Source organism: Leucoraja erinacea, chromosome 31 (genome assembly GCF_028641065.1).
Source record: "Leucoraja erinacea ecotype New England chromosome 31, Leri_hhj_1, whole genome shotgun sequence".
Classification (NCBI taxonomy): domain Eukaryota; kingdom Metazoa; phylum Chordata; class Chondrichthyes; order Rajiformes; family Rajidae; genus Leucoraja; species Leucoraja erinaceus.
The window spans coordinates 27,204,422-27,219,931 of NC_073407.1; the positions used below are offsets into that span (position 1 = coordinate 27,204,422).

The following is a 15,510-nucleotide window of genomic DNA, read 5'->3' on the forward strand; positions in this document are numbered from 1 at the left end:
GGTGTAGCAGTACAGCACCGGAGACCCGGGTTCCATCCTGACTACGGGTGCTGCCTGTTCACAGTTTGTACCTTCTCCCCATCACCGCGTGGGTTTTCTCACAGATATTCGGTTTCCTCCCACACTCCAAAGACGTACAGGTTTGTAGGTTAATTTGCTTAGTAAATGTAAAAATTGTCCCTAGTGTGTGTGCAGGATAGTGTTAATGTGCAGGGATCACTGGTCAGTGCGGACTCGGTGGGCCGAAGGGCCAGTTTCCGCGCTGTATCTCTAAACTAAATAGGAATTCCGAATTAAACGTTGAATGATGTCTCCAATTCCAAAAGTAATGTTTGTCTTCTGCTCATTTTCTGCTGAGTGTGTAAAAGTGACCAAAGCTGAGCCCCTGGTTGTGAGCTGTTGGTGTGCAAGGTTACCTGACTTGAAAGACACCATGGATGAGTGTCGGGCTATTTCTGGAAGTGAAGCAGAACTGCAGTGTTCTGCTTGTCTAGGAATGCAGAGTAGTAACTCTGGAATCTTTGAGTAATGTAATAACCATATGAGTGACCAGCCTCTCCTTTTGAGCAGTGCTTTATAATAAATATTTTGATAAATAACTCTCTGTAACTGTTTCCATGAGATGGTGCATCGGATTGAATGATTTCCATCCACTGCACAACAGACACACTAACTATCCAAACCCTTGGATTAGGTTCTGGAATGTATTATTCTACCTGTAACCCCCCCAACCCAACCCAATCTTCGGTTAAATTTCTGATTGTAACACATTTCTGCATAATATATGTGTGTGTGTGTGTGTGTGTGTGTAGAGAGATCTATATCTGTGTGTATATATGCGTACACACACACACACACGCACCCCCACACGCGCGCGCACACACACACACATATAGATATATATATATATGTCACACAGTATCATCTATTGATATATTCCTATTGGAATCTATTGCTAAACATGTTTGCGTGCCTCGTGACTTTTTATTATGTTTTCAATGTCCAAGATTACAAAGGCACTTTTGTTGTCATGTAGTTACACCCTTCAGAAGAACCCACTGGATTTTTCTTCCAAAAGGTGATTATAGGAATTTATAACCAGACAGAACTTTGCAGAAAAGGTGAATTGACTTTGTCATATACACCAGGGTGTAATGATATTCCTTGTAGACGTGAAGCTCAGATTAAAGAGCAGCAATACACTAAATACAACAATAAATAAATATAATGTTGAGGGCAAAGTAGGTGAATGGTGCAAGATTGAGGAGCAAAAAATATGGAAGTACAAGAAGTGAATGAGGGAGAGGTAAGGGTCAGTGTGGATGCACCTCTGGGAAGGAGGTGATTACTTGCGGAGTCTAACAACAGTGGGGAACACCCTGTTCTTAAAGGGCCTGTCCCACTTAGCGATTTTTATTTTCGGCGACTGCTAGTGTCAAATCGGTGTCGCCAAAAGATTTTGAACGTTTCAAAATCCAGCGGCGACCACAACAAAGTGACACTTGAGAAAACACCGCGAGGCAAACGCCATAACGCCGGTGACCTGACACGTCAGTCAGTGATGCCGGCAGTCACCAAAAACATCCCCAAGTGGGACAGGCCCTTGTGTCTGGATCTGAGCTTTCCTGCTCCAGCATCTTCTCCCAGAAGGCAGAAGAGAGCAAAGTGAGCAGCCAGGGCAGGGTGCCTGGCATCCTTGTCGATGCACCCAGCCTTCCTGATGCAGCGTACTGTGATGATGGAGGGAAGTGCCGAGCTTTGATGGACTGGGCTGTGGGGCTGGAGCAGAACAGTAACCACACCAGTCTGAGATGCATCTTCGTCACAATACTACTGCATCTGCCCAGTCTAGTTTCCAGATACAGTGCAGAAGCAGGCCCTTCGGCCCACCGGTTCTGTAGAAGGGTCTCGACCTGAAACGTCACCCGTTCCTTCTCTCCAGAGATGCTGCCTGTCCCGCTGCATTACTGCAGCTTTTTGTGTCTATCTTCGGTTTAAACCAGCACCTGCAGTTCCTTGCCCCACAAAGCTGGTGCAGGTTTAAACCCCGTCAGCAGGGAGAGTAAGAAAGTGTAAGCTTTCATTCTTCCCGTAGGAAGCCTCTGGAGACCCAGTGAGAGGCTCTGATCTCTGCCACACTCACTGATTGATTGGTACTTTATTATCACATGTGACACGTCAGATTCTGTTTTGTACACGGTACACAAGGTATGGAAAGAATGGCCACGTAAAGGGCATCGACAGTTACAAACTGTTCAGTGTAGTTCCCCCATAATCCCTCTTTGTTCTTAGTGGCCCCAAACCCCCCACACGGGTCCCTCTGCATACACAGTGGCCCCACCACCCCCACACGGGTCCCTCTGCATGCACAGTGCCCCCCCCCCCCCCCCCCCCCCCCACCCCCACACACGGGTCCCTCTGCATACACAGTGGCCCCACCCCCCACACGGGTCCCTCTGCATGCACAGTGCCCCCCCCCCCCCCCCCCCCCCCACACCGGTCCCCTCTGCATACACAGTGGCCCCACCCCCCACACGGGTCCCTCTTTGTTCTCGATCCCCACCCCCCAACTCCCCCCCCCCCCTTCGAAAATGTAGCATTGAGTACACTACCTGTCCATGTTGTTTGAGATGAAATGAAATGCCTTTATTTGTCGTTGTAAGCGGTACATACAACACAATTGTTGTTGCCGCCACTCCATTGGTGCATAATATACAAACATAAAAACACAGGACACAATTTAAAAAGAAAATGTTAAAAGCTAGGTATTAAAATAAGTGACTAGTCAGTGCTGTACATGGTGATAGGTGGGTAGCAGCATGGAAGAGTGCAGCATGAATAATACTCAGTGTTTTATCATGTTGAGTGTGAAGGTTGCTTTGGGGAAAGATCTGGTTTACACTGACCATTGTGGCCAGACGTGAAGTGCAACCCTGGGTCAAATGTTGCCAAATGTTGCTGGTCAGGATGGGAAGATGCCCTGGTCTGCAGCGTCTTTCAAACCCAATGATTCCTTCATTTACCTTCACAACAAGTCTGCTTTCAGTATCTTTAATTACAATTTCCGTAAAGGTTCTACAGATACAATATGAAGGGATATTATTACAGTCTGCATAGCAGCATGTCCGTGCTCTCTGATTAAAAAATAAAAAATAGAGAAGCGTAAAGTCCAGATCAATCAGCATTGTATAGACAAGGCACTGTTCACATGGGATATATTGCTGGAGTAACTCAGCGGGTCAGGCAGCATCTGTGGACAACATGGATAGGTGACGTTTCACAGAGTGCTGGAGTAACTCAGTGGGTCAGGCAGCATCTGTGGAGAACATGGATAGGTGACGTTTCACAGAGTGCTGGAGTAACTCAGTGGGTCAGGCAGCAGCATCTGTGGAGAACATGGATAGGTGACATTTCGGGTCTACACGCTTCTGCATATTTCAGTCCCGACCCGAAACATCATCTATCCATTTTCTCCAGAGATGATGCCTGTCCCTCTGAGTTACTCTGGCACTTTGTGTCTATCTTTGGTATAAACCAGTATCTGCAGCTCCTTGTTCAAGAAGGAACTGCAGATGCTGGAAAATCGAAGGTAGACAAAAGTGCTGGAGAAACACAGCGGGTGAGGCAGGATCTATGGAGCGAAGGAATTAGGCAACGTTTCGGGTCGAGACCCTTCTTCAGACTGATAGTAGGGTGGGCGGTGGGCGGGCATTATTACACTGTTCACATGCGCTAAATGGTGACCTACACACAGTAGATGCCTGGATTAGCTGCATGTCCTTAATGAAGCCCAGCAGTTCCTTCTACATTGGCTTGCGATGTGCCACCCCCTCATGCTGTAACTGAGTTACGGGTTTACACACCATTGCTGTTTGACTACTTTTTCCTGCAGGTTTAAAATGATTTGTTTACTTGGATTCCCAAATTTCCAAGCCAATTAACCTACAAACCCGCACGTCTGTGGAGTGTGGGAGGAAACCGGAGCTCCCGGAGAAAACCCACGCAGGTCACGGGAAGAATGTACAAACTCCGTACAGACAGCACCCGTAGTCGGGATCGAACCCGGGTCTCTGGCGCTGTGAGGAGGCAGCTCTACCGCTGCGTCACTGTGCCGCCCAGTTGAGTTCTTCAACTTTTGCTATTAAGAATATTTTCTAATATGTCTCTCTAACAAAGAAGGTGATTTAATATTTCCCCATATTGAGCCGTTTCTGCCACAGAGGGTGGGAGACTGCAACCTTCCCGTGGTCTGCCCTGTTTTGACAAATGCAATAAACCCGGCGTGCACCATCAAATAAGATCAAATAGAACAAGTTACCCTAAAACCGTGGGTTGTGCACGCCACATGCAAGAAGAAGCCACAGGTTTGCTGACTTTACACATTTTTATTGCTAACTGCATGGTATTCATCCATGCGTCTCGCTGCATCTCATATACAATGAAAGAATTCGTTCAAACATCGCTTCCAAAATATTCTACTTGCGATTTGTTTTACATCTAAACAACGTGTCATTGTAAAACTCGTCTCCATGCAGACACATTTCTGAGAAAGGTTGGAATGTTTTGTTGAATATGAAGCAAAACTGGTCTATTCTGTATTCGACCAACATTCCCTTTGTATCAAATACCTCCGGCGTCTATTCCATTTTAGTTTACTTTAGTTGACTTTATTGTTGTCATGTGAACCATGTTACTGTGAGAAGCTTTTGTTCCATGCTATCTAGTCATAAAGAAGAGACTATAGGCGATTACAATCAATCTGTTCAGTGTACAGATAAAGGATACATTTAGTGCAAGATATGGTGCCATTTCCCCAGTGGGCAGATGGAAAATCAAGAACTCTCTCCAACTGGTTAGAGGATGGTTCAGTTGCCTGATTACATATGGGAAGAAACTGTCCCTGAATCTGGAGGGAGGTGTGTGTTTTCACACTTCTGTACCTCTTGCCCGATGGGAGAGGGGAGAAGAGGGAGTGGCCGGGGTGAGACTGGTCCTTGATGATGCTGCTGGCCTTGCCGAGGCAGCGTGAGGTGTAGATGGAGTCAATGGAAGGGAGGTTGGTTTGCGTGACGGTCCCTGAATTTATTTTTTTTCATTCATACTGTCTTTATTTAAAACGTCTCACTGCTGTCTAAAACTAAACCTATGAAACTCTTGTAGAAATCTATAGTGTTTTAACAGAACCCTAGAGAGTAGATCTGGAGAGGATGGTCATAATCTCTAGTCACTCCAGGATACAGAGGGTGATGGTGGAAGGAGCAGTTTCAGGGGAACTAATGGATTAGTCACGGGTGCGTGAATTTGCCCGATCCTGTACCTATTTTCTACATTTGGTTTCTGTCTCATAGAGTCAATGTCACAGAGCGTGGAAAGAGGCCCTTCAGCCCTTACTAGCTACACTAGTCCCACCTGCCTGTGATTGGCCCATATCCCTCCACACCTGTCCTATCCATGTACAAATGTATTTTAAACTTTGCGATTGTCCGAGCCTCAACTACCTCCTCTGGCAGCTCGTTCCACACACCCACCAGCCTCTGCAACTCTCCAGCTGGTTAGAGGATGGTTTAGTTGCCTGATTACATCGGGGAAGAAACTGTCCCTGAATCTGGAGGTGTGTGTTTTCACACTTCTGTACCTCTTGTAAAAGTTACCCCACAGATTACTATTAAAACTTTTCCCCTTCACCTTAAACTTAAACCTATGTCCTCTGATCCTCGATTCCCCTACTCTGGGCAAGAGACTCTGTGCATCTACCCGATCTATTCCTCTCATGATTTTATACACCTCTGTTAGATTTCAGTCAAGGATGCCAATCATTAATTGTGAGGGGGACACTGGTGGGATTGTCTAATGTAATGTTGAGAGTACTTCAGGGAATGTTTATACTACAGTCAGCAGTAGCAAAGCAGATGATCTCATCCATACCACTTTACTGTTTGAGGAACTTGCTGATGTTTACAGTTCTACTTCTTGAGATTGGACAATGCTGACAGGTCAGTGTTTAATTAAGGTCCTAATGCCACTGAAGCCCAACAACAAACACAAATTGTTTCCTATTTTATGGTGATGAATATTAAAGATATTCTGCATTACAATGAAGTTTAATCCAGTTATTGCCGGTCTTTTCCATTTTGTTTAGTTTAGAGATATAGTGTGGAAACAGGCCCTTCACGCCACTGAGCCCGTGCTGACCAACAATCACCAGTGCACTAGCACTATCCTACACACTAGGGACTGTTTACAGAAGCCAATTCACCTACAAACCTGTATGTCCTAGTGATGATGGAGGAACCTGGAGAAAACCCACACGGTGACAGGGAGAACATGCAAACTCCGTACAGACAGCACCCATGGCCAGGGTCGAAGCTGGGTCTGTGGCGCTGTGAGACAGTAACTCTACCGCTGCGGCACCGTGCTGCGTCTAGACAGATCGTGTGATGGAGATGAACAAAGGTATTTCCCCTCAAACCCAACCACCACTGACCAATTACAACATTGCTATGGCAACCAGGAATTGATAAAAATCATAAAATCCACCAGGGAAGGAAAGATTGTTGGCATGATTTTGCCATCGAGCATTGAACAGGCCCTTCAGCCCTCCAATTCCGTGCTGACCATACACTCCTACACTATATGCTTTCAAGAGAGAGCTGGATAGGGCTCTTAAAAATAGCGGAGTCAGGGGATATGGGGAGAAGGCAGGAACGGGGTACTGATAGGGGATGATCAGCCATGATCATATTGAATGACGGTGCTGGCTCGAAGGGCCGAATGGCCTACTCCTGTACCTATTGTCTATAGTACTTAATTATGAGTGTGCCTATGTATAGTGGGATTGTTACTGATCTGAATGGGGAAGATATATAGGTACATGTGACAATGAAGGATCATTGAAGCATCGTTAATGATCCCATTAAAGATCATCTTGTCTCATCCCCACAATTACCCATCAATTGCCCTTCAGTTGCCACCATTTTTTACAGCAGCCAATTGTCCCACCAACTTGCACGTCTTCGTCTTCGGGGGGGGGGGGGGGGGGGGGAAGCGGAGTGACAAAGGAGAGCCCCCCCCACCCCCGTCAAAAGGAAACTGTGCAAACTCCACACAGCCAAGGGAAGAACATTCCAACAAAGCAAGGAATGAATGAGGAATAACCAGTTGTGCCACAGCCCACATGCCCCAGGCTGGCGGCTCAGCTGCTGATCTCCCATCTCAAATATTTGGCAGCTTTCTTAAATGTCACACCCTTTACAAAATGACAAAAGGACAAAGTTATTCATCTAAATTCCATTGCTGGCGCTTCTCAGTAAAACTAACCCATTCACCATGTAACGCCCATGCAGGGTGAGCTCATCTTAAAGCACTAGACTGGTAGAAGAACTCAGGGGGTCAGGCAGTGTCTGTACTTTGGGTCAGGGCCACAGCCTGACCTTCCTCCAGCAGTTTGACTTCTGTGGCCTCTGGAGTTTCGAGCTTAATTTAAAAATGTAATCACAGCATTGGGTAAGATTGTGACCTCTGTCTCTCTACAAGATGTGGTACATGAGACCCACATGCAGTAGGAGTTGGTGGATCCTGACTACGAGTGCTGTCTTTACGGAGTTTGCACGTTCTCTCTGTGTCCCCGTGGGTTGAGGGCAACCCCATGTTAAGAGAAGCTGATGATAGGGGAACAGATGTCAGTCTAGAGTCAGGGTTGTGTTTCCAAAATAAACTAAACTCAACACAGTTTAGACACAAAATGCTGGAGTAATTCAGCGGGACAGGCATCATCTCTGGAAAAAATTAACGGCCGATGTTTCGGGTCGAGACCCTTCTTCAAAGTTTAGTCTAGTTTTAGTTAGTCTAGTTTATTGTCACGTGTACCGAGGTACAGTGAAAAGCTTTTGTTGCGTGCTAACGAAAAGACCATACGTGATTACCATCAAACCCTCCACAGTGGAGAGATAAAGGATACAGAATATAATGTTCAGTGGAAGATATAACATTGAAGTCCAATAATGTTCAACTAAAGATAGTCCAAGGGTCTCCAATGAGGTAGATGGGAAGTCAGGACTGCTCTCTAGCTGGTGATAGGATGGTTCAGTTGCCTGATAACAGCCGGGAAGAAACTGTCACTGAATCTGGAGGTGAGCGTTTTCCCACTTCTGTACCTCTTGCCTGATGGGGGGAAGAGGGAGTGGCCAGGGTGAGACTGGTCCTTGATGATGCTGCTGGCCTTGCCGAGGCAGCGTGAGGTGTAGATGGAGTCAATGGAAGGGAGGTTGGTTTGCGTGATGGTCTGGGCTGCGTCCACAACTCTCTGCGATTTCTTGCGTGTCTTGCCTGGAGCTGTTCCCACACCGCCCTGTGATGTATCCCGATGAAATGCTTTCTCCCCGGCACATCTGTAGAAGTTGGTGAGATCTGTTGGGGACATGCCGAACTTCCCAAGTCTTGCCTTCTTAAGCGAGTGGGTAAGTTTATAAACCACAAGGCACAATTGAAAGAAGGACAAAAACAAAACTGGCTGGAAATCTGAAATAAAAACAGAAAATGCTGGAAGCATTGAACAGGCCAGGCAGTGTCTGTGGAGAGAGGAATGAGGAACTGTCAACATTTCGGGTTTGAGACCCTGTGTGGGTTTAAACCTGCAGAGATTTTCCAGTAGTTTCGGTTTAATTTACTAAGGAAGGCAAGATATCAGAGGGTGGTGAATCTGTGGAATTCATTGATTGAGAGGGGGAGTAGACTCGATGGGCCGAATGGCCTAATTCTACTAAAACTTTGGGACGTGAGAAGGCTGTGGAGGCTAAGTCAAGGGATATCTTCAAGGCAGAGATTGACAGATTCTTGATTTGTACGGGTGTGGGGAGAAGGCAGGAGAATGGGGTTGGGAGCGAGAGATAGATCAGCCATGATTGAATGGCGGAGTGGAATTGATGGGCCGAATGGCCTCATTCTGCTCCTAAAACCGATCACTTTATGAGGTGCATTTTCTCGCTGTTCCGAACAAATTGTTTCCCCAAATACAAATTAAAACATAGAAACAGAGAAGCATAGAAAATAGGTGCAGGAGTAGGCCATTCGGCCCTTCGAGCCTGCACCGCCATTCAATATGATCATGGCTGATCATCCAACTCAGTATCCTGTACCTGCCTTCTCTCCATACCCCCTGATCCCTTTAGCCACAAGGGCCGCATCTAACTCCTTCTTAAATATAGCAAATGAACTGTGGCCTCAACTACCCTCTGTGACAGAGACGTTTCGGGTCAAGACCCTTCTTCAGACTAATGTGGGGGAGAGGAAGAAGAAAGGGGAGGGGAAGGAGGGAGAAAGTCTGAAGAAGGGTTTCAGCCCGAAACGTTGCCTATTTCCTTCGCTCCATAGAAGCTGCTGCACCCGCTGAGTTTCTCCAGCATTTTTGTCTACCTTCGATTTTCCAGCATCTCCAGTTCCTTCTTAAACAAGATTATTAGATTTGTATTTCTGTGAGGTGTTCAACTGGATCGTCCTATTCATCTCCCAGGTAACACGCAGTGTGGAAACGGGCCCTTCAGCCCACCTTGCCCACCCTGGTCAACATGCTGCAGCCTTGGCATGGCAGGCAAGCAAAATCATTCATTCTGACTTGCCACATGTGATAACAAAGTATTCAATTCAATTCAATGCCCCACCTACACTAGCCCCACCTGCTCCACCTGCCCCATCTAGACTAGTCACACCTGCCTGCGCTTGGCCCACATCCCTCCAAACCTGTCCTATCTATGTGCCTGTCTAATTATTTACGTTGGGATAGTCCCAGCCTCAACGACCTCCTCTGTGGAATTCTCTGCCTCAGAGGGCGGTGGAGGCCGGTTCTCTGGATGCTTTCAAGAGAGAGCTAGATAGGGCTCTTAAAGATAGCGGAGTCAGGGGATATGGAGAGAAGGCAGGAACGGGGTACTGATTGGGGATGATCAGCCATGATCACATTGAATGGCGGTGCTGGCACGAAGGGCCGAATGGCCTAGTCCTGCACCTGTTGTCTATTGTCTCTGGCAGCTTGTTCCATACACCCACCACCCACCCCTTGATGAAACAGTTACCCCTCAGGTTCCCATGACACCTGTCCCCCTTCACCTTGGCCAGGTGTCTCCTCAGCCCAGATCCCAGAGTATTTTCTTGGTCCAGAAGAGTGAGATGACGAGGATGATGGTGATGCCGAATATAACGATGAGGATGTAGGTGACAGTCCGGCAGGGTGGACTCTGGCAACATCTCCACATGGTGTTGTGTGGGAGTCTCTCGTCCATGGCCGGAGCGGCCTGAGTGCGGACAGGGAGACCGTTCTCCCGCTCCATCTCCAAGCTCAAGGTGTAGACGGTGGGTCGGCGAAGCAGGAAACTGGCCTTGCCGGGCCCCTTGTAGAACAGGCGGCCGTGATCCAGATACACGTGGAGCGGCTGCAGCCTCATGCGGGCCAGGATATCCCCGTTAGTGCGGAGTCCGGTGACCAGTTGCCCGGGGCCGAGCGGCGTGAGGTGGCGGCACAGAGGGCACGACATGGCCGGCTCCATGTCCGGCACTGAAGCCAAACTCATGCGGGCCAGGCACTCCAGGCAGAAGGTGTGTTTACAATCCAGGATCTTGGGCGTCCGGAACGCGTTGTCATATGGATTCCAGCACACGGCACACTCACACTCAGACCCATTCACCTCCAGCATGGTCACGCCCCCACACACACACCCCTCACCCACACACACACCCTCACACACACCCACACACACACCCCCACACACACCCCCACACACACACCCTGCCACACACTGAACCCACACAGTCCCCACACACACTCACGCCCCACACATCCACGCCACACAAACCCCCACACACACACCCCCACACACACCCCTACACACACACCCCTACACACACCCCTACACACACCCTGACCCTCACACACACCCTGACCCTCACACACACCCTCACACACACCCCGACACACACCCACACACACACCCAGACACACACCCCCACACACACACACCCACACACACACCCCCCCACACACCCCCACACACACCCCCCACACACCTCTCGCATACACCCCTACCCCACTCACCCCCTCTCTACCCCTCTCCCCTCTCTACCCCTCTCCTCTCCCTCTCCCTCGACCCCACACACACACACAGCGGGACTGGGCTGGGCTGTTCTGGCTTCACACCTGCTCCTGTCTGGGACCCGGGACCCGCTAGTGTGACAAGTTCACCAACTCTACGCCTCGATGCGTCTCTCTGTCCCCGGCCTCCAGCGTCTCCTCGCCCCGGCCCGCAGCTCTTCGTGTTAACCGGCCAGGTTCACCTTCACCAGGACGTCCAGTGTAATTTTGCAGTGGGTCCGTTGCTGTAACGGCAGTGAAGCCCGGACTCTGTGTCGGAAACTGCCCGGCGTCTCCCCTCCGTCCTCTCCCGCCAGCGCTGACTCCCTCCCTGACTCTGGAGCAACAGGTTGTGCGGGTTTGGTGCTGGGAGGCGAGATTCTCATCACAAGCTGCCGCCTCCCCTGTGGACAGGTTCATCACAACATCCACCCCATCAATCACACGCCAGGGACACGCGAGATACACACAGAAATGCTGGAGTCACTGCCTGTGCCTGCCATTCTGAAAGTGACCCGTTAATGCCTACTCTGCAGCACTACTCCTGCCTGCCAACCACTTCTCTATCCATGTCAGCACTCTACTTATGAGACAGGTTTAGGTGGGATTACAGATGATGTCTAGTGGGGCACCGCAAGGCTCGGTGCTGGGACCGCAGCTATTTACAAAATACATCAATGATTTGGATGAAGGGATTCAAAGTAACATTAGCAAATTTGCAGGTGACACAAAGCTGTGTGGCAGTGTGAACTGTGAGGAGGATGCTATGAGAATGCAGGGTGACTTGGACAAGTTGGGGGAGTGGGCAGGTGCATGGCAGATGAAGTTTAATGCGGATAAATGTGAGGTTATCCACTTTGGTAGCAAAAACAGGTAGGCAGATTACTATCTAAATGACGTCAAGTTGTGAAAAGGGGAAGTACAACAGGATCTGGGGGTCCTTGTTCATCAGTCTATGAAAGTAAGCATGTAGGTACAGCAGGCAGTGAAGAAAGCGAATGGCATGTTGGCCTTTATAACAAGAGGAATCGAATATAGGAGCAAAGATGTCCTTCTGCAGTTGTACAGGGCCCTAGTGAGACCACACCTGGAGTATTGTGTGCAGTTTTGGTCTCCTAATTTGAGGAAGGTCATTCTTGCTATTGAGGGAGTGCAGCGTAGGTTTACAAGGTTAATTCCCGGGATGGCGGGACTGTCATATGCTGAGAGAATGGAGCGCCTGTGCTTGAGTTTAGAAGGATGAGAGGGGATCTCATTGAAACATATAAGATTGTTAAGGGCTTGGACACACTAGAGGCAGGAAACATGTTGGCGGAGTTCAGAACCAGGGGCCACAGTTTAAGAATAAGGGGTAAGCCATTTAGAACGGAGACGAGGAAACACTTTTTCTCACAGAGAGTTGCGAGTCTGTGGAATTCTCTGCCTCAGAGGGCGGTGGAGGCCGGTTCTCTGGATACTTTCAAGAGAGAGCTAGATAGGGCTCTTAAAAAGAGCGGAGTCAGGGGATATGGGGAGAAGGCAGGAACGGGGTACTGATTGTGGATGATCAGCCATGATCACATTGAATGGCGGTGCTGGCTTGAAGGGCCGAATGGCCTCCTCCTGCATCTACTGTCTATTGTCTGTCTGCCATTCCTTCCTATCCCTCTCTACCCCTGAATCATTGCAATAATATCTGGAGCATATTTCTGCTGCACGCCCTCTATTGTCTGAAGATGATCAACATTTACATTAAACCACGATGTCAGCCTGACACAAAGTAGTAACATCAATATGCAATAGCTTTCACTAAATTTCCAGAAAGCCTTTGCTGCCGGCCTTGTGAATACAAAGCAAATACACGTGGAGTATCGCGTGCAGTCCTGGTCGACCCTACAGGAAGCATGTGGAGGCTTTGGAGCAGTTTACCAGAACGCTGCCTGGATTAGAGGGTTTCAGCTGCAGGGAGAAGTGGGACAGACTTGGAATGTTTTCTTTTGAACGTCAGAGGTTGAGGGGAGACTTGATAGAAGTTTATAAAATGACGAGAGGCGTAGATAGGGTAGATAGTCAGAACCTTTTTCCCTGGGTGGAGATGTCCAACACTAGAGGGCGTAGCTATAAGGTGAGAGTGACGATGAACAGAGGTAGTGGGTGCCTGGAACGCACTGTCAGGGATGGTGGTGGAGGCAGATACCATCGTGTGTTGAAGAGGCTTTTAGACAGGCACATGGAGGTGACATGGATCGTGGACAGGCTGATGAGATCAGTGTAACTTGGCATCATGTTCTGCACAGACATTGTGGGCCGAAGGGCCTCTTCTATGTTCTTTGTCACGTAAAACTAGCTCTGCACAATGCGTTGTCATAGACTGAGGGCAAGGAGAGTGTTGGATGTGAACAATCTTGCCCGGGCTGTGAGGGGTCAGAGTTCACAAGTTATTGGGGTAGAATTAGGTCATTCGGCCCATCTAGTTTACTCTGCCATTCAATCATGGCCAACCTCTGCCTCCTAATCCCATGTTCCTGCCTTGACCCCCGTTCTAATCAAGAATTTGTCAATCTCTGCACTAAAACTATCCACTGACGAGGCCTCCACAGCCGTCTGTAGCAATGAGTTCCACAGATTCACGATTCCTGGAGAAACTGCCTGATAGATGGGAGCACGGTGGCGCAGCGGTAGAGTTGCTGCCTCACAGCGCCAGAGACCCGGGTTCCATCCCGACTACAGGTGCTGTCTGTACGGAGTTTGTACTGTAGGGTCATCCTGTGACCACGTGGGTTTTCTCCAGGATCTCTGGTTTCCAACTGGACTCCAAAGATGTACACGTTTGCGTTAATTTGGCTTCGGTAAATAAAAATTGTAAATCGTCCCTGGTGCGTAGGTTAGAACTAGTGTGTGGGGGTCGCAGGTCGGCCAAAGGGCCTGTTTCTACGCTGTATCTCTAAACTAAACTAAAACATGAGGGGTTGTTTAAAATCTGCTGGAAAATCAAAGGTAGACAAAAATGCTGGGGAAACTCAGCGGGTGCAGCAGCATCTATGGAGCGAAGGAAATAGGCGACGTTTCGGGCCGAAACCCTTCTACAGACTGAGCAGCCCTGACCAGTTGAGGGCGCCAGTGTACACTGGGTGAATGTTGCAGTAATTGCCCAGAGGACCAGAGGACAGAGGATTAGGGTGAGGGGGGGGGGAGGGGTTGGGGGGGGGGGGAGGGGGGGGGGAGGGAGGGAGGGGGGGGGGGGGGGGGGGAAGATTCGATACGGATCTGAGAGGCAGCATCTTCCCACACATGAGGGTGGTGGGTGTATGGAACAAGGGGTCACAGTTTAAGGATAAGGGGGAAAACTTTTAGGACCGAGATGAGAAAAACATTTTTCACACAGAGAGTGGTGAATCTGTGGAATTCTCTGCCACAGAGGGTAGTTGAGGCCACACAGTTCATTGGCTATATTTAAGAGGGAGTTAGATGTGGCCCTTGTGGCTAAAGGGATCAGGGGGTATGGAGAGAAGGCAGGGATGGGATACTGAGTTGGATGATCAGCCATGATCATATTGAATGGCGGTGAAGGCTCGAAGGGCCGAATGGCCTACTCCTGCACCTATTTTCTATGTTTCTATGAATTAAAGAGAAGCAAAAATGTAACGGTGATAAAGGACAGGCCATTGTTAGCTGTTTGTTGGGTGAAAACGCAATGTGGATGTGACTTGGGTTGGGGAGGGATAGAGAGAGAGGGAATGCCGGGGTTACCTGAAGGTAGACAGGTACATGGATAGGACAGGTTTAGAGGGATATGGGCCAAAGGTAGGCAGGTGGGACTAGTGTAGACGGGACATGTTGGTCGGTGTGGACAAGTTGGGCCGAAGGGCCTGTTTCCACACTGTGTGATACTATACTGGTCCTTGGGCACAATGGACCTCTTCATGCCACATGTGTCTGATGGAGATACACACTGGGACAGGATCAATGATAGATCACCCATGATTGAATGGTGGAGTAGGCTTGATGGGCCGAATGGCCTAAATCGGTTCTTATGAACTTGTGAACATGATATCTATTTAAACTGATCTCATTTGCCAGTACATGTCTCTCTATTCTCTGCATATCCATGTGCCTGTCTAAAAGCCTCTTAAACACAACTAGCGTATATCTACCTCCACCACCACCACCCCTGGCAGCGAGTTCCAGGCACCCACCACCCTCTGTGTACAAAAACTTGCCCCTTACATCTGCGTTAAACTTCCCCCCTCTCACCTTGTAGCTACACCCTCTAGTGCTGGACATTTCCATCCTGGGAGAAAGGTTCTGACTGTCTACCCTATCTATATCTCTCATCATTTTGTAATGGGGTCAAGGAAGGAGCGTTCACATCGATCGCGGCCCTGTTTCCACCGTCACGCACAAGAAGCAAC

General features: G+C 48.8%; 2 protein-coding genes across 3 annotated transcripts in view; one reads left to right on the forward strand and one right to left on the reverse strand.

The window, feature by feature from the left end:
* slc31a1 (solute carrier family 31 member 1) overlaps positions 1–9,184 on the forward strand; it is a 78,766-nt gene extending 69,582 nt beyond the window's left edge. The window contains exon 7 of the mRNA XM_055660377.1: positions 9,050–9,184. The gene's annotated coding sequence lies outside the window, so the exon portion shown is untranslated. The remainder of the gene's footprint in view (positions 1–9,049) is intronic.
* Positions 7,835–10,685, reverse strand: LOC129712150 (E3 ubiquitin-protein ligase RNF183-like). Of its 2 annotated transcripts, none has more exons than XM_055660379.1 (2): positions 10,102–10,685; positions 7,835–8,517 (listed from the first exon to the last, which is right to left on the reverse strand). In XM_055660379.1, the coding sequence occupies exon 1, from the start codon at positions 10,683–10,685 to the stop codon at positions 10,119–10,121; it is 567 nt and encodes a 188-aa protein (XP_055516354.1). In that variant the 3' UTR covers positions 7,835–8,517; positions 10,102–10,118. The 2 variants fall into 2 exon arrangements, with proteins under 2 accessions (XP_055516354.1, XP_055516355.1); XM_055660380.1 differs by having other exon boundaries at positions 7,835–8,567.
* Positions 10,686–15,510: the final 4,825 nt, after the last annotated feature.